The 23874-nt window shown below is 42.0% G+C and overlaps 2 protein-coding genes across 4 annotated transcripts; one reads left to right on the plus strand and one right to left on the minus strand.

Annotated features, from left to right (window-relative positions):
* Window positions 1-781: 781 nt before the first annotated feature.
* reps1 (RALBP1 associated Eps domain containing 1) lies at window positions 782-16869 on the minus strand. 2 transcript variants are annotated; one of them, XM_070849143.1, is made up of 19 exons: window positions 16132-16869; window positions 14370-14493; window positions 12225-12454; window positions 11334-11496; window positions 10299-10429; window positions 9596-9758; window positions 9435-9498; window positions 8161-8315; window positions 6734-6855; window positions 6206-6286; window positions 4513-4600; window positions 3920-4021; window positions 3347-3407; window positions 2837-3035; window positions 2532-2726; window positions 2321-2410; window positions 1826-1980; window positions 1613-1718; window positions 782-1527 (listed from the first exon to the last, which is right to left on the minus strand). In XM_070849143.1, exons 1-19 carry the CDS (start codon window positions 16282-16284, stop codon window positions 1459-1461), a joined length of 2451 nt encoding a protein of 816 aa, XP_070705244.1. In that variant the 5' UTR covers window positions 16285-16869; the 3' UTR covers window positions 782-1458. The 2 variants fall into 2 exon arrangements, with proteins under 2 accessions (XP_070705244.1, XP_070705245.1); XM_070849144.1 differs by lacking the exon at window positions 6206-6286.
* A 2126-nt stretch (window positions 16870-18995) lies between these two features.
* Window positions 18996-23539, plus strand: abracl (ABRA C-terminal like). 2 transcript variants are annotated; one of them, XM_070849815.1, is made up of 3 exons: window positions 18996-19070; window positions 20079-20144; window positions 20534-23539. In XM_070849815.1, the coding sequence occupies exons 2-3, from the start codon at window positions 20084-20086 to the stop codon at window positions 20716-20718; spliced, it is 246 nt and encodes an 81-aa protein (XP_070705916.1). In that variant the 5' UTR covers window positions 18996-19070; window positions 20079-20083; the 3' UTR covers window positions 20719-23539. The 2 variants fall into 2 exon arrangements, with proteins under 2 accessions (XP_070705916.1, XP_070705917.1); XM_070849816.1 differs by having other exon boundaries at window positions 19016-19053.
* The last annotated feature ends 335 nt before the right edge of the window (window positions 23540-23874 follow it).

Raw genomic sequence — 23874 nt, forward strand, 5'->3', positions numbered from 1 at the left:
TGCTGATGCAAGGCTATGGTTGAAAAAAAAAAAAAAAAAATCAAGAGAAACCTGTAGGAAGGGGGAAAGAGGTTGCATTAAAAAAAAAATAGAGTTTAAGTAGAGGTGAGAGAGCAGAGCGACAGTTCAGTCATTTGGCATAAAGTTAAACCATTCAGTCACGTCAATCCCCAAACACTATGTAACAAGAAAAACAGAAGACAAAGCACAATCATTCATTCGCTGTATTATATCACACACACACACACACACACACACACGTATGTAGACTTCGAGGGGCAGTGACAAAAGGGAGGTGAGCTGAATTCATGTCACAGGATGAGTCGAAAAAGCGCCTTCACCATGATGATTTAGCCATTTAAAGGCCTCACACAAACATACACATAAAGTCCTGTCCACAAGTAGCCCAGTATGTTTTATGGAGACCAGCCGCACCAAACTCCAGTTAAAAAAAAGTCAATTTTGCATTCCTTGCTTACTGGCAGACGTAGATTCGTGTTTTCAAAGCCTCTAATATGTGTTGTAGCAGGTTTCTGTGTTTTTTCTGAAAATGGTGACATCTGAGAGGCAAATGTTCAGTAGACAGTCCTGGATGATATTTAAAATGCTTTTAAAGTCCAGTTTTGAATGGGTTTTCACGGCAGCAGAAGAGTACGTACATCGATAAGGGAGAAGACAATTAAAGGAATAGTCTGACATTTTAGGAAACACACATACACTTTCTTTACAAGAGTTAGATGAAGTACTTTCAGCATATAACTCTCCCCACAAATTGTTTTCATTTCTGCTTTTGTATAGATCAAACATGTCAATTAGCCAGCTTCCCACATCCCCCTGCTTCTATTCGATCGCTGTACATAAAGCACATGAGATTGTTAATAGAAAAAGAATGCAAAGATGCGTATTTCCCAAAATACTAAACTGCTTCTTAAAATGCCAGATTTTTAATAGGAGTTTGGTGTGGCAGTGTCAGTACCCCAAGAGAGAATAAACACATTGGTGCTAGCCTCAAGTAAGTCACTAAACAGTCACGCACACGACAAACACACTCCGCTTCTCTTCTTCAGTCATTCAAAGAGTGAAGTAATTAGACACCAGCAGTCTGTCTTCAGACCACACTCGCAGTTGGAGCGTCTTGTCTGCCGCTCCCAATCATTTCTCAGTCTTCTATCGTCCTCACGTTCACCTCTCCTTAGAGAAAATTGGAAAGTGCCAGTTTGTAAACCCCCCACGCTCCCGTCACCTCCTCCTGTTGGTAAGACAGCGCTCTCAGGTCCTTCCAGTTTATGATTAATAACTGTGTGATTGAGCGTTAAGAGTTTTAATGGAGCGCCCGGCAGCAGGTCGGAGCCTCCGGGGAAAGCCGAGATGGTGGAGGGAAGGAGGAAGGGATGGGGCAGGGCGGGGCCACAGCCTTGCTCCGGACGAACTACGGCCGACTTTTCCGCTTCACGTTGGTTAAAGATGAGAGAAAGGTCTGAGCTGCTCCAGCTGGACTTCCAGGGATATCCTCTCTTCAAGCAGGTCCTGGAAAATAGCACATTAAGGGTGACTTTATTTGCCAAAAAGGAAAGAGTCAGCAAGAAAACATGTGAGTGCACATCCTGCATACCTTCAGCTGTTGCTGCAGTTCGCTGTTAAGTCGTGCCAACACCGTGTTCGTCTCTTTGTTTCGTCTAATTGAAGCTTGAATCGCCTTTTTGTCCTTTCCTACTGACCTGGAAGCACATGAATACACACACTCTTTACCAAACCGTGACACATGCAAGTAATAACAACACGCAAGACCTTCCAACGTGGTGTGAGCGAGCCAGCTGAGTCATACCTGGGGATGGAGGGCTGAGCAGCCAGGACGGCGGCTATGACGTTAGATTTCTGCGGACCGTGCTGCTCGTCCTCCGGTCGAAGCTCGTCTTCGGACTTCAACCTTCGGCGCACAGGTTTTGGAGGAGGGGCTAGAGGGCCTGACGAACCCTTGGCCTGATGGGAAAAGACCAGGAGGAAATCAGCAAAAAAACATTCACTCAGAGACAAAAAAAATATGTAAAAGTTCTCCTCTGTGTCCTCAGCTTTTATCTTTATCTATGTTAAAGTTAAAAGTTAATAATTAGCAGCAAGTTGCATATTTAGAAGTGAAACTTTTTTGATGATCAATAAATTTGATTATCATTTCAGTCATCTTTTAATTTGCTGCTTTTATTTGTGTATAGTGAATTCCTTTGTATTTTGGGATGCTTTTTTTTTTTTGGGATGATTAAATTTTTCAGATATTGTTTTAAATATTCAATTATCTACTTGTTTTCAGAAAATGTTGACTTACAGAGTTGACTGTAGCAGAGACTCTCTCATCTGCTTGGCCGTCACTCTTGACTGTTCTCAAAGGACCGGCCCCCTCGGACGACTTGTCCGCCTGTTGGCACAAAAAAAAAACAAAAAAAAAAAAACAGAAAACACACACCAGAGTTGGGGAATTATTCATTAAACATTTTCCGTGAAAAGAAAAGAAACACACACTCCTGATAACAACCTACCTGTCCAGCCTCACTGTGTATATCGACCTCCGGCAGGCTGGAAGGCTGCTCAGACGCTGCGAAGGCCTGAAACTGGCTGAAGTCAGCGAAATTGGGCTGCTGGGGGATCTGTTGAGGGGAGGTGGTGGTCAGCACTGCTCCGCCTCCTGGTGTGCCCTCGGCCTCTACACGATGCCCAGCGAGAGGCACGGATGACTACAGAGAAGGCAGCAGAGGAAAAGGAAGGTTAATGCCGTATCATAACGATATGATTAGAAATGATTAGAAATATACATGAAGAAGAGTTTGTTTTCTGGCCGTCTTACCTGTGTGGGTAGTGGTCGAGGAGGCACGGCTGGCGGGTAAGCTATCGTGGAGGACTGCGGTTGTCCTGGTGCGGATGTGGCGGCGAAGGTGCGGTTCATGTCGAGAGACGAGGAGCGAGAGTGAGAGGGGTGGGGGCGCGGTGGGGGAGGGGGAGGGGCCACCACCTTCAGAGCCTCAGGAGACGTACCCGACTGAGACCTGAACACAGATGCAAGTCTTTACTCAATGTGTTTAGAATGCGATTTATCAGAGCAGAGGAGGAAAGACACACACGCTGATCTTAGTGATGAGTGTGTGTGTGTGTGTGTGTGTGTGTGTGTGTGTGTGTGTGTGCCAAAAATGACAGTGAGAAAGTGTATACAACATGTAGTGATTGCCTGAAGAGTTACAAAACACAGACATGTCCACAGTGTCTGTCCAACAAAACATTTGACAACAACTTTAAGAGCATAAACAAAATCAAACCACAGACAAAATAAACAAGACTAAACCACATGATAGACACTGACCTTTGTCTTGTGATTGGCTCTTGGTCTGAGGTGAAGGAGTCTGAACTGCTGTAACCATCACCTTCAGGGTAGTTATTAAAAAAAAATAGATTAATAAAAACAACCTGTAAACATTGCATCAACCTACCTCATTTCTGACATTACAAAGAAAAGAAAATTATAATTTTGGCGAAGATGTTGAAAATACACTTGTATTCTATTCTTATAGACTAAAGAATGGAGCCTTTCTTAAAGGGGAATTTTACACATCAAAGCCTAGTTTTAAGGTCTTTGGGGGGGGGGTTACTACTGCATGTGTTAAAAAGTGGAATCTGATAAACTGCCTGTGCTTCAGGCTACATTAGCTGCTACAGGCGAAACACTCAAATCTCCTACTACGTGTTGACAAAGAGGAAGAATGTGCGGAATAAGAAAAAAAGAAACATTGTCTCTGGTTCTGCTGCGTCGATATTGATTAAAACTAGATGGATGGATGGATGATGAGTCCAACAATATTTGGGAAGTGCACTGTTAAATCGGTGAAGCACTCTTTTAAAGCATCGGCTCTGGCACAGAAGGCCGTCCTTTACTCACCTACAGTGTTGGCGGCTACAAACTTCATGGAGGCAGGTAATTTGGCTTCTTCGGACAGTTCAGGTGGTTTCGTCAGCAGTGGACTGGTGGGGTGGTTGTGGTCTAAAGGTTTGACAAAATAACAGGGATGGCAAAGGTGCTGAATCTACTGCGATTAATTAAAACCGGGGACAATGACTGAGAATTAACAGTTAACAGGTTTTCATTCCAAAATATGTAGTAGTTGCTTTAGAAACTGCTAGTAAGTGTGACCAATAAACATTTCTACTGCATGAATAACAAAAATCCAGCCTGATTATGTTTAATGACATGTTAGTTTCTGTTTGCTCCTAACAAATGGCAGCCTCTTTGTTTGCACACTGCTAACTCAGCAAGAGACACAGCGATCTGAGGAGTTCAACATGCACTCATGTACCGTCTGTGCCGCCATAACGTTATCAAAGCAAACTCTATGCAAGCCAATCAAATCAGATATCAGATTCATTTCACATCTCTTAAATGTGCTGCTGTGGCTTCTAATGCAATTCATACTAGTGTTAAAAACAGTCAATAGCGGATGTAAAAGCTTGTGTCGCAACAAGCTCGACTCTCACCGCTGCCTGTCCTCTTCAGCTCCATCTCCTGCATGTGGATCTTACTGGGAGTCATGCGGATGGGAACTGGGTGGACGATGGCCGTGTCCTGAGGGACAGATGAATGGACGGGAGGTGAGACGGACAGACTTACGAAGGGGGAGAGAGACAAGCTTCGCAGAAGGAGATTTGTTTGTAGACGCTCAACACTTCATTATGAGTTTATTTGCCTCCATCTGTCAGTTGACTTTGTTTGGTACGTAACAGCTTTGCCATGTGTATCGAATGCAAACAAAGTGAAGATTCAACTTTAAGACTGCTTTGATCACATGGTGGAGTTAAGAGTCTCTGGCTGTTGTCACATTTTTACAATTTTACAATTTTCTACCATCATTATTTCAAGAGAAGACTAGAACTTTCTACTGGAACTACTGCGATATAAGAGGCACTGGCCTCTAACAGTTGGGGTGAGTTGGGAGGGCGGTGACGTGGTGTAATGTAACTAAGAACATTTACCCCGTACTTTAATATAAATTTGAGGAACTTTACTTGAGTATTTCAATTTTACGCCATTTTACACTTTAAGTCCACTGCAATGCAGAAAGGCAGACAGTACTTTCAATGCTCTTCACTTGTTCAGTTTTAGTTCATATTTACCTACATAGAAAACCATATGAGCTGATAAAACATTGGTGTGAATTGAACTTCACTTCAGTGTATAAGATTCCCTCACTTACACCAACTACAACAGTAAAATCCTGCTCACTCTCATTAATAATAACCAAATATTATAATGTAATACAGTAGTATGGAGGAGCTGCATAATGAAAACTTATTGTTGATACTACGCATGTATGTACTTAAGGTTAATTTTGCAAACAATATCTTATTGCTCCTATTTAGTCAAGTGACTTTTTCACTACAGGACTTTTAGTTGTAATGTAGTATTTCTATAATTTTGTATGGGTAGTTTTACTTATTTACTGAATACTTTCACTGCTACCTGAACCTCTGTGCACGTCTCTCCATCTTAATAAAAATGTGTACCCGCTATATGTCAATAAAAGCAGCTCATCGATTTGCCATCACGAATAAGGAGATTTAAGGGGTACTTTTATGTCACTGCTCAGGTTCTGCTCGGTGATTTTTGCTGGGATTTCTGCCCAGAATTTCAGAGCACCGAAAAGCAATCTAAAAAGATGCACACTCTTGCAATAAGGCAAATTGTGGTAGTCAGTGAAGCACTTTTCGCCAGATTAATTGTGCAGAGCTTTTCATGAGCCAATTATTGCGGTATAGGAAAGAAAATTCTGCCTGAGGGACAAAAAAGAAAAGGAAAAAAAAAATAATCACAATTCGATGGTGAATGACGAAGCACCACTCAATTTAAAGTACTTACAGCATTGACCCTATTCAGAAAAATGTATCTGTCACAATCTGCAAACGTACTAGTGATTGGTGGATGTCACTGTAGAAAAAAAAAAGGTGATGTCCAATAGAAGCTAAGCCAGCCAAATCACAACACACACTGACCACTGCTGATGCAGCAGACCGCACTTTGAAAGAACATCATGCACAGAGTGACAGAGAGAGACTGACAGAAAGAGAGAGACAGAGGGAGAGAGAGACAGAGTGAGAGAGAACGCAGAGATTCAGAGAGGGTTAATGTCTGTCCATTAATGGTGAAACCATGCATACTAAGTGATTGACTTACAGGGTCAGCTGGTGCAATGTTAGAGTCAAATTGGGTCAGAGTTTGTGAGCTGGAGGAGCGCTCGCTAAACGTCTCCCACTGCTGCAGGAGACAGACAGACAGTGAGAAAAAACATGTCAGTCAGCCAGTGCAGTGACATCACACATTTACATCATCAGCCTGAGCCTCTACCGTGATGTGACATCATCAGTCCCCGGCACACGGCACGGTGATGCGACATCATCAGTGGGCATGGAAACAAAACGGACATCGCTGACTTTCATACAGAACAGCAAGGCTACCACCACAGTCCGAGAAGTGAGAGAAGAGGTGCTGAATTATCAGTAATTATGTTTGATAATGGAGAGGATGAAGTGGCAGTCAAATCATGATGGATGGATCAAGGAAAAGCAACTTCACCTAATTAATCCTGGGCAATTAATTATGATGAAACAAGTGCAAACACAGCAAAAAGCAAACGAACATGGAGCTTAACAGTATGTGTGGCAATACAACGAGTGATCATGTGTGTTGTGTGCATGTTGGAACCTCGCTGCTCTGGTTCATCTCTGGCCAGGCCTGGTTGAGTGAAGGCATGGAGGGAGACTTGCTGGGGGTGACCTCCACCGGGGAGCCCGAGTATCCCACGTCAGCAGTCGGCTCCGGGACCTCTGAATACAGAAGATTAGACACTGATTAGCCAACAAGACGCAAATATTAGGGAGTCTGATTGTCAACAAAATGGAATATATAAGTTGAGAAGTATGGTTTCCAGAAGTGCCTTCAGGATTCAAGAAGCTGCATAAAAAATTCTTGTTATTTTTCTATGATTTTACTTGCGGGGGGAAACAACATCATTGTGTGTCATATCTGTGATCTGCTGACTCTCTGAGCCTGACTGCAGCCTGAGATCCTCCAGCAGGACCCTACTGATGGTTCCAAGAACTCGTCTCGTCACTAAAGGTGACTGGGTCTTTGCTGTTCGGAGCCCTGAGGCAGGCAAACACAGTATTCCCTTTTAAATTTCTTCTAAAGACTCACTTTTCCGTTTAACGGCTTTTTCTTAACTGTTGGTGATTGTTGTGCTGTATATGCATATATATATATATATATATGTATATGTGTATAAATGTACATCTGTTGTTTATTTCAACTGTAAAACACTTTGTAACTTGTTTTTGAAAGGTGCTATATAAATAGTTATTATCATTATTGTTATTGTAAATTAAAATGTGAGGTTATAACCAATAAAACCCACAATTGCTCAATTCAATTCACTATGGGGCTTTCAGTGACAGCTTAAACGCTGGCTCATTAGCAAACTTGAGATAAATTCCACAGTGTGACTGATTTTACTGAGTCAGTGCACTGACTTCAAATTTCTGTAAGTAGGTCACTAATATAACATAGGGTATAAATCAAAATTAAAAATAAACAGTAGCATGTTTGGTATGTACACAACGTAGCTATAAAACCAAACATTATAATTGGCAATGCATTTAGATGGAACCACCAAAAGCAACACATCTTTCAGCCCGATGAGTTGCTATTCTCTTAAAGTACAGAAAACATTTGTTATCATTGCAAAGAACTTCGTCTTTTTTTGCTGATGAATATGAACAGTAATATGAAAATGTCTTTACTGTCATTGTACAAGTACAATGAAATTAAAATGTAAGCGCAAAAGACAATAATAAATAAGCAGATCTTCTCAAATATGTATCAACAAGTTAAATGCAAAATAAAAAAAAGTAGCTGAGGAAGTTATGAAGTTGATTGTGGCAACAATGGAGGCAGAAACACACAGTAGCTCCATCATGGAAAGTAAAGCCCAAGCCAATCTATAAAAGTGCTACAAGATTTTGCACACTGCAGCGCTGTTACCTTACAGGTTTTATGAGGCTTGAAGTTGGGAAATTAGGGGAAGGAGCAACAGAGAGGAAGAGGAGGACGAGGAGGAGTGAGAGGCTGTGTACCTGCTGAGTCATCCAGGTCAATCAGCTTTGGCATCAGGCTCTCAGGCAGCTTCTCGGGGAGGTCGTAACCATTCTTCCTGGCCACGACCAGGTGGAAGGCGGCGCAGAACTCATCCAGGGTCAGCGCTCCATCTTTATCAAAGTCTGACAGCTCCCTTGAAACACACATTAGACATCAGTGAGCCAGCCGTCCTGACAGAGCGTGTCACAATGATCGCTGTGGCTGCAGCGGAGAGCTTTTTCAAAGCGGCTGCCTTTCAAGCCCGACTTTAACTTCCCTTAACAGAAGTCTCATTTACACACAAACGTTCAGCGATATATACAGCCATGTTCACACTCAGCGCTGCTATCAGGTAGTGATGCTAGTAGCGGCAAGTCCTGCTCAAAACAAGTTGTGACAACCAAAATTAAGGCTCGCTCCAAAGCAAATGAGCCTGTCAGAATGGTAGCAGGAGCTGACAATTGGTTTCTGATATGCAGTAATTAACTGAGCAGGGATCCCAGAGCATTTTATTCCCCTTCAAAACAAAGGCAGGTTGGTAGATTGGGCTTCAGACACTGGGACGGCCAATTCATCAAGTAACTAGTCAAAAAGTAACTTTTTGCTTTCTTACAGCTTCTCATTTATCAGGAGATGTTGATTTTCTCCATTTCCTGCCACATATAGAAGGCTAGTAGATCGGTAACACTACATTATGCACTGAAAACAAAAGCAGAAAATGGTGATTGGTTCCTGCCCAATCCAAATCAAGTATTATATAATAATATTATTTTTAATTGTTGATTGATCTGTTGATTATTTTCTGAATTAGTCAATTAGTTGTTTGGTCCATTGAATGTGGTCCATCGAGCGTGAAAATGGGAAATGTTGATCGGTGTTTCCAAAAGCCCGAGGTGACGTCTACATATGTCTTGTATCGTCAACAACCCACAGATATCCAGGCTACTGTCATAGAGGAATAAAAACCACTGAAAACATTCACATTTATGCTGACACCAGAGAATTTTGACTTTTTTCCTATAATGTTACTCTGTTACTCACTGTTAAATCGATTAACAAAACAGTTGGTGATTAATTTAATAGTTGACAACCAAAAGATTAATGCTCTATGGCACTGGTGCAATTTTTACTGTCACCCTTCCCTAACGTGACTTAAAGAAGAAAAAAAGAACACTTTGTACAGTGATGGTTCAGACATCTGCACGGCACACTGAACTGTCTGGGACAGATGGACACAACAGAGATGGTCACTGGCAGAATAGTGACGACTCACCAAATATGTGACAACTCTAAAATCGGTAGCTTTGATTTGGTGAAGAACTCTTTCGCAGCTGAACCTGGAACACAAAAAAAGGGAATAGATGATTAAAACAATCCACTTTTTACAGAAGTTTTATTTGGTGTGTGTGTACGTGTGTGTCTACATTTTCCTACCAGGTATGAAGCCGGTGAGGTCTGGCTGGATGGTTTTGAACTGGTTGATATAATACTGTCGCTGCTCATCCGTGATCTTCCACGGATCATCGTAGGCGCTGGACTGTCTCTGGATCTCATTGGTCGTTGCTGCTGAGGCCACTGTTCGTATCGTTGTGCTTTCCTACGGGAAACAGCATGGGACATTTAAGAAAATAGCGCTGGTTAAAATGAATACACAGAATAACAGTCACTGTACCATAAACACTAACTGATACAAATTCTCATAAATGTGGGACGAATGAGGCACAGCACTTTTATCACATCTAAAATTTCACATTATTCTGGGAATTAGGACTAGTGGGACAGACAGAAGCCCATAATCAGGTCCGATCCAAACTGGCAATTGCACAAAGCAAATAACATTGTCTTGTATTATATTGTATTGTCTGAGTTATTGGCCTTTATATGTCTCTTTATCACCACAGAACCCACTTCAGCTGTGTGATTAGCTGACGGATTGAGCCTTTCATGTTGTATCTGTTGATCAACTCTATGTATGTTGGTTATGTTGGCTAGAAAGAAAGAATGGGTTTGATTGCGAGCTAAACTGCTGCAAAAACAAGCGAGTTGCACAGAATGCAATTGTTATTTATCAGGGAAAATCAGTGTGTCTAACCAGCCCAGGTATGGAGACGGTGAGCGAGGTGTAAAACTTCCCTACCTGGACCGACGAGGGATGCATTGCTGGGACTGCGCTGGATGGTGGGGTGTCTGCTGTGAAACTGACCCAGCTTTCCTGACCTGGAGGTGGAGGCGAGTGGGACGACCACATGCCATCACCGGACGCTGGACCTGCAGGGAGGAGGACAGTGCAATTAGGAAAGGATTTGGGCTGCAAATAACAATTTTTTTTTTGATAAATCGATTAATTGTAACAAATTAGTGAACAAAGCCACAAAAATAATTTCCCACAGACCAAAATGACCTATTTCGATTTCTTGTTTTATTCGACCGTCACCAAATGACAAAGCTACAAAAAACAATTAATAGTTTCAGCTCTGGAGAGGATTATCTTCGTTCCATCTCCACCACATTTCATGTTGATGAAAACATTACACAGGTCATGTGATGACCACCTTGTTTGCAAAATGACAAACTATCATTCTGAGCTAACATCATTTCCATACAAGCAGTAAACACCAGGCAGGAAGTAACGAACACAGAACCAACATGCTCCCTGCTGACTCTAATTTCAACTGTTGTTATCATCACCGATGGCCCACAAAGACTGAAGCTCTGCCTCCTCTTTGCTAGTGTCACCAGAAGATAGTGCCTGGTATGTGTTCTCCCATGAAAAAATGTAACTTACTCTTTTCCTTACCTTTAGAAAACCCATCTATACAAAATACATCATCATTCACCTTGTGGTCTCTTCACACCAACTTAAATTTGATTTGGGGCTGCTACAACCATTTTTAACAACCATTCTAACATCCCCAAATCCAAAGATATTCAGTTTACAATGACATAAAACAAAGAAAAGCAAGACATCAGTGGACGCTAGCAAACTTGACATCAGAGAATTTTGGCCCTCTTAAAAAAAAAAATCACTCAAAATGACTAAATGATTGTTGATCGCCAAATTGATGAATCAACTGCAGCTCCTCTCTAAGTCATCTAAATGATAACAGCGCGAACATGGGATCAGTATTATTAAGAAGCTACTACTGAGCCGTAGGGGCTCAGTGGACATTACCTGTTTGTGGGTCTCTGAACTGCGTCCACACAGCTCCAGTTGCAGCTACCACCGGCGCTCTCTCTGTATTTCCTCCACTGTGCTGCCGCTGGTGTTTCCTCCACGAGTGAGGGGACGTGGGGGGAGACTGGTGAGGGGAGACCACCGGGGACGTCGGCTCAGGCTGGCACCACATATAAATACAGACAAACACATGAATTAATGCGGGTTTTACATTCAGTAAACATGTAAATAACTGCAAAGTTAATGACAGTGAACGCCTCTAGAGATGCAATCTTTTAAGATCTTGATTTGACATTGAAGAAACAGAAGGTCATTGTGCAAAAGTGAAGCCACTTCTGTCTTATTATGGTTTCACGTTATTGGTATTAGCTTTGAGATCCCATCTCAAACACAACAAGATTACCATCTCCAACATGCCACATCCGTGCCAGGTAAAGACCAATAAATACTGCTTCAAGCCTTTTTCAAAGATCTGGGATGTTCAAGCAACCAGTTTGTCAAGAGATGCAAAATAGATATGAGTCGAGGAAGACGTCTACATAACAGACAGGCAACACGCTGCTGGTTTCAGCAAAGAAAAGTCAGCAGCAGAGAACTTCTGACAGAGCAATTTGAGTTAGAAGTGCTCAAACATGCACAGGAAAAAACACAGGAAACACACGAGTGCTCCAGAAGCATATCTGTAGTAACTGCTGGGTTCAGCTGCAGGGGGAAATAAAATGTGTGTGCAACCTTCCCGAAAGGACAGTGTTATGCCTTCATTTATTGCCTATCAACCCATAACTGTATTTTCATATCAACGGATAAGCAAGTATGAGCAACAGAGCAAATAACCCTGATGATTTAGAACATTAAAGGTGCAATATGAGGTTGAGTAAAATCACTCACCTGTGGCTCTATGCTGGGTGCGAGGGGCTGGATGACCTCATGGACAGGAATTGAGGTGGACGATGGGGGACCTTTCTTGTTCTGGAGACCCCTGCCCGGGGGTCTGGGTATCACTGCGGTGGCAGGGGCCGGGTACAACCCCTGACTGTCTGTGTCCTGGTACAGTGCTGCGTGCCTCGCCTCTGCCTCGTTCTTCCCCACCACGAACCTGGGCAGCGGCAGGTCTTTGACTGGTGAGAGAGGGATCCACCCCGGATTAAAGAAAGGACTTGTTTCTTATTGACTTAAAGTGCTTTAATGCACTGAGCTTGAAGACCCAAATCACTCCCTGTAGCATTTAAACTGTCTGATATCGCCAGTCTGTTGTGTTTAGTGGATTCTGTGAGTTACTGTTTGCTGGTGAAGCCACTGTCATCCTGCCTCATGTGCTTCTACTTACAGTTATGAACTCCCTTCTTCTTGCAGAATGTCTACAGAGGGAGCATGAACTTGTTCCAATCAGCTGTATATCTGTTCGCGGAGAGAGTGACGGCTGTATAATGAGAACAACAGTAGCATATCCTCTTCAGAATGAGTCAGGCTGCTTCCTCAAAATAAAACATGCGCTGAATGCTGGTCTATTGAAGATCTTGCTGGAGCAGTAAATACTTGTGTTGTTTATGTCTCCTCTACAGTGGATGAGTACTTTTGCAGCACTGAAAACATCTACTTTAACTCTACATTCTTCAAACCCAGTGCTTCACTGGAAACAAGCACAGAGCTACTGAAATTATTGGTGGGCTAATATATGAATGAAGATACTAATGCTTCATAAGATAACCTTCGCCTCAACAGAAGCTGCTCTCCGGCACTGTTCTTATCTTTTAACCCAACTGATTAAAAACTCACTGAGCAATGAAGGAAATAAATGAGGTGGACGTTGTATTGGATTGTGATAATCGGATATAATTAAATGTGTGTGTAGCTGGCGGATACTTAATGTGTTGTAGTCTGATCAGTGCTGGATTTTTTATTCCAATACTGGTATCGGTATAAAAACAGACTGCTAAGTATTTCAATTATTGATCATTGCAGTCATTTTTTCAGTAAAAATGGGCTGGCTCTGGCATCACAAATATGGGGATTTACTGCTACTAGCAACTGAATCAACACTATATTTAAATTCTACATGTAAAATTATTTTCTTTTAAATTAAATGGTTCAAGAAAAGTTTCTATTCATATCTCAGCAATACTGAGTTAGGCTTTCTAATAGTCCAAAGTAAACGGACATTTTTAACTCACTGCATCCATTTCTTTAACAGAGAATGGTTCAGAACCCCCAAATCTAATAAGCATCACATTATGCATCATGTCCATTTCGCTATGAGGAAGTGGCCTCTATGCTTCCTTATATTTTTATCAAATCATGAAATCATTTCAGCAATTTCATTTCGCAACATGTCAGGTCAAGCAAGGACCTTCTTGCAGTGGTTGACCGGGACATCTTCCCTTGTCCTTTTTTTGAGAGGCGTCACGCCAACGACAAACAGAAAAAGGCAGTTTTGCAGTTAAACCCTTGAGGGCTTTGACTAGAAACTCAATTTAGTCAAGACAAATAGACAAGCCAGTAGAAACGGCTCTCAAACACTGGGCTACTGACACCGACGGTGCAGACTGGCTGACAGAATACATTTTTTTCTAAATTACATTTCTGTCCAAAGTGACCAATATTTCCTGTACACATACATAATGAGCAATTTGGGGTTAAGTGTCCTCCTCAAAGACATTTTGACACGTGGACAGAAGGAGGCGGGGATCGAAATGTCAACTTTAACTGACATACAGCTTACACACAGAGTTAAAAGCATTTCAAGTACTTTTTGCATTCTTTTTAAACGTTAAGCTGTGTTAGATAACACATACTGCATTCTTCAGGACTTTAAAACTCTTCTATTCAATCCGTTGTTTCCTGACCTCCTCAAACTCGTTAACCTTTCGTTTCTGAACTAAAAACAAGTTTTTTGACCCCCTTTGAGTTACACAGAAACATCCAGTGTCTGAGAACCTGGTGTGTGTCATGTGTTGGTGCTGAGTGGGAATCTGTTCGTTCTCGTGTGGAAGTGTGTTTCTGAAGATCAGCGATTGAGCTCAGCTGCGGACTCACCCGAGTTGAGGCTTTCCACCCTCAGGGGCAGACCGGACTGGGCGATGGCAATGAGCTTCAGAGCGATGTAGAACTGGCTCCGCCCGAAGTGACCCAGCCGAGTGGCTCCGCACAGCTCTGTGATCTAAACCCACACACAAGGCCAGGGAGGAACAGTTAATGGCACTGTGTTCATCTGACTGAGAGAGGAGGAGAGAGGAGCAGTCTCCTCTCTGACAACTTCAACATGGAAGAGTACATGCAAGAAAATAAACAATACAGCCGTTAACTAGCAGCTTTGACAAGAGGTTAAGTTGCTTTCTTATCACTTGATATATGGTACTTAAGTTCTCCAAAGACTAAGGCTGACTTAATGTGAAACAGTGTACCAGCTTTAAGCCACAAATGTCACAAAAAACAATCTTATTTTTGCTGTCCATTGGCAGATGTTCAGTGGGTCTCGCCACTACTAAGCCTGATTATCGCATATTTTGTTGTACTTGACGTCACGCTGAGCAGGCTTTGTCCAAAACGGCACAACAGAAGCTATGAAATGATTAAAAATGTGCAGATAGAGCACATAGGAGATAATGCATGTTTAAGTTGCTCCTAAAATGCACGGTGGAGGCTATGTGATTAAGATGTGGACGCTCCCAACAGTTATCATGTGGGGAGTCAAACTTCATAACATTAGGATGACTTCCTCCAGTGTGAGTCCTTGAACACTGAGAGCCACAACAACGACAGCCCGCCACAGCTGACTGATCCGCTTCTTGCTGACAAAGGACTTATTCTGAGTGTGCGTGGACACAAAGCACCAGTCACTTTTCTCGGCCTGTTACAACATGACACTGTAGCTGCGTGTGTCTCATCGGCCACCACAGTGTACATTTTGAAAGTGGAGGATTACAACACTGCCTGATTCTTCCACCACACAAGCTCCCCTTGTTGACCTTGAAAAGGATTCTGACTCACAAACTGCAAATATTGGCCCCGCTCAGAGACCCGGAGTCACTTAAACGGGCTGCAGCAGTTTTAACTGGCAGCTCACAGCAACACGGCTAGAAGACAGAGCAGGGACGGGTTTGGATGGCATCATGACTGTGTGACCGTGACATGAACACTATAATCTGCCAGGAAACAAGTGTGTGTGAGTTAATACACATGCACATGGTCTGTGTAAAGGCTGGGTTGTAAGTGCTGAATGATCAGACCTCAGTCGTGTGTTTCTGACTCTGTGTAGATTAGATGACAACTGTAATAAATCACACTGACAAGTGGACAATGTGACACTGGATCTGCTTCTCCACCATGTCTGCTCAACCCAGTGGCGAGCGAAATAGCAGATTTTTGATGGTGGTGAGAAGACAGGAAAGAGTGGGCAGTAATCTAAAGCAAAGGGCTGATGAGGACATAATTTGCTACAACCTTATTTAAGGCTCTGATCAATACATGCCCGCAAAAAGATGCCACGAGAGCGCACATGTATGCGTCTTTTTAAATGTATGAGGTGTTGATTCGAGCCAAAAATCCTCAGCTAAGGTTAACTGTGCGACCTGGCTGCCCACTCTCTCTGGCTACGGCTAACACTAGCCAGAAGAAGGTGTGTCTCTTTTGCTGCGCAGCATTGCTAATCACCGAGGCTAACCATCGCTTTCCTGGATGACAGGTCAGCTCAGCCAGCCAGCAAAGTTTGTAAAATGCCCATTAACGTTTTCAGCGGGTCAACGGCGAAGTCTGCTGATAACACTTCAAAGCCTGGTGCTCGCAAACGCTAGCTTACCTGCAGGACAACTTCGCTGGGTAGCTGGGCCGCCCGGAAAAGGTCAAGAACTCTCCCATTGGAAGCCACTTTTTTGGTGTTGTCCGTGTCGCAGTAAACGAACAAATCCGAGTAATATTTCTGCTCGACATCAGTCAGCGTTAGACTTTCCATCGTAGTACCAGTCGACCCCGAAAACCAGACTAGTTGGCTGTTGATTAGCCCTTAGCCAATGGATGGGGCAGGATCCAAAAATGGGCGAGACTTCAGGATCCCAACTTAGCTAGCGTTACTGCACCAGCTAACGTTGATGTTAGCAGTTATAATGCTCTAAACGCGCTGTGTCGGCTTGTTGTCGTCCTGTCCCACCCTCCGTAAAATATCCCTAACACTATCTGCTCACAAGGAGAGGCTTTCATACAGTTAATCACTTAGTTAACTTGTTGGGCCAGCCAAGCCAAGTAGCCAACAGCTGGCTAGCAGTACAGCGAGCTAATAGCTACCTTGAATCAAAGTCAGTGGCTCTAACGTTAAGCTAACTAGCAAGTCGCAAAGTGCGTCCACCTCCTCAGCCTGGACATCTAACGGTACCGCGTTAATCTCACGTGAATAGTACTTCTTCTCCCTTTTAATCCGTGAAGAGATGGTGTTTCTGCGCTTCGCTAGAAACTAATTCCTTTGCGGGGCCGTTAGAAGTAAAGTTTCATGGTCTTTGGGTTCCTTCCTCTAGTAATCTTAGCCGCCATTCCTGCCGCCAGTGTCAAGCCACTCAGAGTTTAAGCGAAACTTCCGGTAAGGATTTTCAAATTAAAACACCTGTAGATGTAATCTTCAACTACCACTTCAACCCTTAGCTATGATAATTAATATTTTCACAAGTTATCTTTAGAGTGTAATTGCAGGCAAAGCTGGTTTAGCTTCCAAGCAAAGTGGGCCTATGCCATTAAGGGCTCCAAAGTCCTCCATCTGCATTATACAGATAATTTGTGGTCATTTGATTATTTATTTGATTTGAAATGCATCTATGTGCCTGTATCTCTTTTCTGGGTAATGCTTTTTGCCTGTCTTGTAGATTAGCCTTGTGTTGAAACTCACACGTTGTGTATCCCCAAATAAACTTGTGTTTAACCAAATAACTACAAGCAGACTGTCAACGGAGGCCGATGTGGGTGGGATAACCTGGCCATGATCGCAGTGACATTAAGGGATCGCCCAGCGCTATGTTCTGAAAAGCTGTCTGTCTGAATATACAAAAGTCTAATTCATTCACATCTTGTTTTGTGCTTCCATGTTGCATATTCCTGAATTAATTTGAGTTTCAAGTTACCATAAGCTGAACCTGCAGCCAGCTAATATTCTAACATAGAAAATCAGCATAGAAAAGCGGAGGACAATCAGGTTAGTAGGGGTTGTGTTTAGAATGTGTTTTAATGAATGAAAAGAGAAATCTCGTAAATACTACATAAAAACACTTTTGTTCTGAAGACAATCTAGACAAACTTCCGGTCCTTTCTCAGGTTTAATATCGTCAGCTTGATGTCTTGCGACGTCACTGGGCTTCTGTCCGAGTCAGCGCGAGCTTGCTTGGCCTACAGGGACCCGGATGAGTGTTTTCAAAATAAAAGCTTCACAGATACCATGACTGTTGGGATAGAGACGGGACAGTTCACTGGAGTGAGAATTAAGCTAGTAAACAGGGGAAGATGTCAGACTCTGAGACTCATCTCTGTCTCTCGTGAGCCTTATCCAGGACCAGGTCACACACTGCTTATGAACATGAATAAATGCACTGTGTCATGTAGTTTTCACATACAAACAGCACATACAAGCCCATCACTTCCACAAATTCCTAACCTGAACAAAGATACAACAAAATTATATGAGCTGAGCAAAGTTTCTGTATCAACTCAAGACTAGAATTTTAAAAAAAAGTCTTAAGACAACATTTGGGCCCGGGCAGTGAAGGGAAGCAGGAAGATGAAGAAAAGATGCACACAAAAAAAAAAGGAATATAAGAGAGGAGGATGATGTATAAATATGTGGCCTCTTTTCCAGTTTTCCTCTACATCTGCATGTATCTGCATGTCTGCCAGAATCTGCATGCACACAGCTGTGATGGGTGGAAATGTCCCCATTGTGCTGGTTAACATTCTGGATACTGCTCTGAAGGCCTGATAACAACAAAAGGCGTTTTATTCAGCAGTTGAATGTGGGCTCATTAAACACGCGTTGAAGCGGCTGAGGGGGACTAGAAAAGGTGGGCTGTTCGTGGAGGCGGATCACAGGTTGGAGACGCAGACATCCCATCTTCCCTGCCTTATATGGGGGCAGTGAAACTATCGCATTGTGTCACGGTGAAGTCAGATGAGCTTTATGATGCCTTCAGGTGTTATAGGAAAACATCACATTTAAAAGAAACCCATGAGAGTCAGCCCATGACACTTTACAGTTTCCACTTTGGCAGAAGAAAACAGCTGAAAAAAGTTGTGGATCCCTCAGCCACATCTCATGACCTTCACTGGTACTGGTGGATGAAGTTCACTGTCTTAATGAGGCATGAAGTGTTGCTGAAAGCTCTGGAAATTGCTCTTGTGTTGCTTTTTTTTTTTTTGTGATGGCTTTGAGGTCACGGTGATATAATAATAGCACTCATATGTTCACATTCCTACAAATATCACACATCTGGTTCTGCATTTATTTCTCCATTTCAAAACTTCCACTTCATTTTAATAATCACAAACAACACCTTTGGGGAAATAGATTAAAACTATTGTGTGATATCTGTCGACCCCTCTGCTCCCAGTGGATAAAACTAGTCTCATCCTCTGCCTCTAAATTCCTTGAGTGATTATGAATGGGGGAAGTTTCCGAGCAGACCTTGAACGCCTCAACCTCGTCCACCGGAGAAGATTCATCAGAAAGTCGTCTATCACCTAAGTACAAGTAAGACCAATAAGAAGGTAAACATATAATAATGTGACATTTCAACTGGTTTCTTGTTGAGCTTAATCGTTTTGTCACCGCGTATTTCACCCGTTTGTGTCGCCTGGAAGCCCGCAGTCCTCCCTCAGCAGATCATTTGTTAAACGCTAAAAGCTAACGTTACCGGCGAGCTGCTGTCTGCTGCTCACTGGGGGATTTAATACTGCACCCGAAGTGGTGGAAAATATATCTAAACTGTGAATATTATTCCGCTCTTAATAATGACTACGCATCACTAAAATGGAGGAATTACAGTGAGGATTTGTGCTTTACGACCGCTAGCTCGGAGCGCTAATCTGCCATTTCCGCATTGTTGATAGTCCGCCCTGTTCAAGTTGTAGCTCGTTACTCTGATCTGGATGCTGCACAGTCAGTTCACCCATTGAAAGCGCTGTTGAATGTCTTTTGTGTGTATCTGATGAATCAAAATTGCATTTGCATCGACTCACTTGGCTATAACTCCCAATGTGTTAGAGAAGAGAAACTCCCAGTTCCAAACTCCGTTCACTAACCTTGCAAAATTGGAACTGCCTCGCTGATGATCAAATGTAGTTACAGAGAGGAATAAAAGTGAATTGTTTTCTGAATGATTACGCCTTTGTTGTACATTCGGCATTAATTACAAAGCAGAACTGGATTTCATTAAAATAATTCTGTAAGATAAGTACTTCACACTATCATCATTGGCCCAAGTTGGCCAATAATGTTGGTCACAAAGTGTAAACTTGTATTCAGATAAAAAAGGATTCTGCATTTCAGAAGGCGTTTGCTTTTTTCTAGAAGCAACAGAATATGAAAATAAGAGAATTTTGTGAAAATTTGAGTTTGGCTTGATGGTCTCTCCCTACAGGACAGGTATAATCGGGTATGATGAGGTATAATTGCTCCCATCCCACACAGTGTATTTGATGTTTTATAAAAATGAATTTAATTTTGAGATAACTGTCTGTTTGCTTTTAAGTTAATGTATTTATTTTACCCTCTAGTAACAATGGACGTCGCCCATGAAGTGAAATTACTGGTGCAGGAGATCCAGCGACTCGGCAGTAAAAGTGAGTCCATGCTATGATTCTGTACTGGAGAAAGATGTGTTTTCATACATAAATGTCAGGTTGTGCCGCTTTTCTCAGTGTTATAGCATCTTGAACTAAATATTTTTGGGTTCTGGACAGTTGGTAGGACAGAACAAGACATTTTAACACATCATCATGGGCTCACAGAAATAGTTATGAACTTTTTCCACTGTTTTCTGACGTTTTCGTCTACTAAATTTACACCACCTTTACCAGCAGTTACATCAAAATAACATCCATTATTAGAACTAATTCAGTCTGTTGAACTTAATATCAAAGGAGTTTCTGTTTCACCTCTTAATGACTTTAGAATTCTAATTCATCTTATTTTGAAATAACTGTCAATCTGCACTACACTGTTGTTTCAGATGCTGATGGCCAAACCAGCGTGAAGTTTGGGGTCTTATTTAATGACGACCAGTGTGCCAATATCTTCGAGGCGCTGGTGGGCACCCTGAGGGCAGCCAAGAGGAAGAAGGTGGTCAGCTTCCAGGGCGAGCTGCTTCTACAGGGCGTCCACGACAACGTCGACATCGTCCTGCTCCAAGAATGAGGCCCCATCGCGGATCAGACGGGCCTCTAGCGACTGTGGGTCTCGCTGAGTCCTAGCAGACACTGAGCTTCTGCGGTGTACCGGCTTGTCACTGAGCTTCTGTTTTCAGTTCTCTTCCTCCACGCACAAGGCTCAGTATTTGCATTCAAACACAATGACCAAACAGATCATATCAAACAGTACACTCACAGACCCGGCTGGCACGTCCGCCAAGATTCCACTTGATTTCGCCGCGCCAAACAGAATCACAAAACGGTATTTGAGAATATTTTAGATTTTCCACATTTATAGTTTCAGATGATAAGAAAAGTTCTCTCTTTCTCAGGCGCTGCTGTTTTATCAACCGTGGGTCTGACATGTCATTTTGATACACTTTTAAGACTATAAACGCACAAATCAGGAATGTAATCATTTGTGTAACGCATTCATTCGGGTATTTGTTGATTTTTGGAAAAAAAAAAAGTACCATATAGCATCACTGTAACAACCCAAAAGCCTCGATTGATGGTTTCAATGTCAGGATAAAGGACACACGGAACAATTCACTGGCTAAATTTAGCAACTTTGACAAACTAACTCCTTTATTTTGGCGATCGATTGCAATGGATGCTTGTTTTTAAAGCAGCACCAGGCAAATTCTCCCTTTATCGGCTTCAAGTGGTTACAGGAGTTCAGACCACGTTTACCTGAAAATCATGTAACGTGCTTTAAGACAACGGGTAGCGTGTTTCCATCACCAGTGTCACAAAATGGCGGTTCCATTTATCGTTTACGCGAGCCATTTGTACTACCTCTTGTGGACTTTGTAAAAAGACACCATCAGACCAGTGCTTTTGGAAATCTAAGAACATTTCCTACATAGACATTACAAAGAAATGTGCATTTTAAGGAAGACTTTTGCACCTTTTTGTACTCGTTGCAATCTGCTAGAGTAGTTTTTATTCCATCTTTTTATAAGTGGTCAATAACGAACTTTCTCTGCCACTAAACAAACTCCAAAACTTGCCTTTTGTACAAAATAGGTGATAGGCAAATGGCGAATGTATTTCTCGTGCAATTTTTCTCAGTGCGAAATTACAGGGTGCCAAATGCGAACGATGAATTTGTAATGTTTCTCAGGACCAAATCGACACAACCAAAATATGTTTAATAACTGTCCTGTGGCTTAAATTAGGTGTCTGACTTGTGACACAAGATGTGCATTTATAGTTTTATTAGTTTTTTGTTTTACCACTCTTTGTTCTGTACTGTAGGTCATATGATTCTTGAAGATCAGGCGTGACCACTTTGCTCAGTTTGCCACCAACGAAACTCATTACTTGAGGCTGTTTTATTGTGTCGTTTTAAGCAAAGGTCCCTTTTTGTTATTTCATTTAGCCGAAATATCAACAAGCACTCCTTTTGTATGGGGGCCCAAAGTGGTCAAAATTAAATACATACATTTTTTAAAAAAAGGCTAAATGTGTAGTAAAACATGAAATTGTGACATCATTTTGAACTTGGATAAGTGAAGTCAGCTTTTATTCCCAATAACATTTTAAGTTATTTTTATTCAATTCCAGCTGCTTTTATAGCAAAATGTCTTTTCTATTGAGCATCTTTTTATTTCAAAATGCCACTGTTCATCACAAACAAGTTGGCCCGGTGGATACAGCTATGTGATTGGGTATTGGCTTATTCAGAGCAAAGCAGCAGCCAATCACACAACCAGTTTGTCCAGATGCACAAAAAACTTTAATGAAACGTGTCTGTGGGAAAAAATTACAGGATCAAGTAAAACAATTAGGAAGAAAAAAGACGTTTGAATTAAAAACAGTTGGAGGAAAACAAATTAACCTGTAATAAATTACTATTGCCAAAAGAAACAATTAACATTTCAAAACTTATTTGATTATTTAACAATTTCATGGTTCCATTCCATATTTGGCCTGTATGTATTTGTTTTTGGCTACTTTGGGTCTTTGTAGCTGCAGCTATTTGAATGTCAGAAGGCAGATTTGGACCAAAAGGGCCAATAATATCCAGATTTTTGCCTGAATGTATCAACTCCTTCTTGGCAACTGTTGTGCTCATGTGCATAATGTCAAGCTTTTCCTACTTCTCATGCCGCATCGGGCCTGTTGCCATCCAGAATCACACGGTCGCCACGCCTCATCTGCAAGTTTTAGAAGACCCGTTCCACATTCACTGCTGTTGTATCAACCTAGCCTCGTCTTTCAGGTTCACATGTTGGCTGTTTGTTTCCGTTTGACTTGAATCATGTGATTTTTTTTGGGAGGGGGGATTTTTTTTTCTTATTCCTAAATGTAATAGGAGACCATTGATTCGATATATGATTGTGCTCAGCTATGATTGTGCACCAACAGTATTGGTGGAGTAGATGCACAAAAATGTGTTGAAATCTGGAAGGTGGAAAAGGCTCTACTGTGTTCTAATGAAACTGAAATGGAGCAGAGAATGGAGACAATAGGCTACATAGAAGTATGAAAAGTTATGGAAATGAGTAAAAAAAAAAAAAGGAGTGAAGAAGAAATGTGCTTTTGTTTGCTTTTTTGTGTTTTTGGGGTCATCCTGCTCTTTTGCACTGGAGTGCGCTTCAAATTGCCTCTTCAACATAAATGCAAACTACAGTACAATATAGTGCCGTGTGGTGCCAATACCTCGAGCCATTTCTGTGAACCAGTGGGATGCCTGCATGATGTGTTCAAGTGCGTTCTTACTGTCTTTTGTATTGGCAATAACACAATCCTAAAGGAACGGATGTTTCTGCTACTGTGGACTACACTCTGAGGAATAAAACCTTTACACTTGAAGCCTTGAACCTGCTTTGCTGCATGTTTTGTCTGATGACTCTAATCCTTGAAACACACTTTGTAACAACACTCGATTAGATATACAGCGTTTAGTTTGAAATTATGAGCCACAGAGATCAAACATGCTACATTACTGCATGACTGGAATGCGTTGATTTGCAGGGGTCAGGGAAAAGGGACGATTGTGGGAATTTTATGTTAATTACGTTTTACTTTTCATTTTCTCTGGTAAACATTTTTGGGTAAATATAAAAAATGTAGCTGATATAGGGTAAGCGGATGTGGAATAACAGCTCATGTAATTGGTTTGTGCTTTTTTAAGGGCCAGTATGGTGTGTTCTGG

The sequence above is a fragment of the Pempheris klunzingeri genome, chromosome 18 (genome assembly GCF_042242105.1).
Source record: "Pempheris klunzingeri isolate RE-2024b chromosome 18, fPemKlu1.hap1, whole genome shotgun sequence".
Taxonomy (NCBI): Eukaryota; Metazoa; Chordata; class Actinopteri; order Acropomatiformes; family Pempheridae; genus Pempheris; species Pempheris klunzingeri.

Excerpts from the sequence above, each read along its gene's own strand:
- reps1 (XM_070849143.1), bottom strand. The coding sequence starts at position 16,284 with ATGGAAAGTCTAACGCTGACTGATGTCGAGCAGAAATATTACTCGGAT. Across the intron at positions 12,455-14,369 it reads GGTGGAAAGCCTCAACTCGG|TCAAAGACCTGCCGCTGCCC; the intron begins GTGAGTCCGCAG and ends CTCTCTCACCAG. Across the intron at positions 6,287-6,733 it reads AGATGAACCAGAGCAGCGAG|CAGTGGGAGACGTTTAGCGA; the intron begins GTTCCAACATGC and ends TGTCTCCTGCAG.
- abracl (XM_070849815.1), top strand. The coding sequence starts at position 20,084 with ATGGACGTCGCCCATGAAGTGAAATTACTGGTGCAGGAGATCCAGCGA. Across the intron at positions 20,145-20,533 it reads CCAGCGACTCGGCAGTAAAA|ATGCTGATGGCCAAACCAGC; the intron begins GTGAGTCCATGC and ends CTGTTGTTTCAG.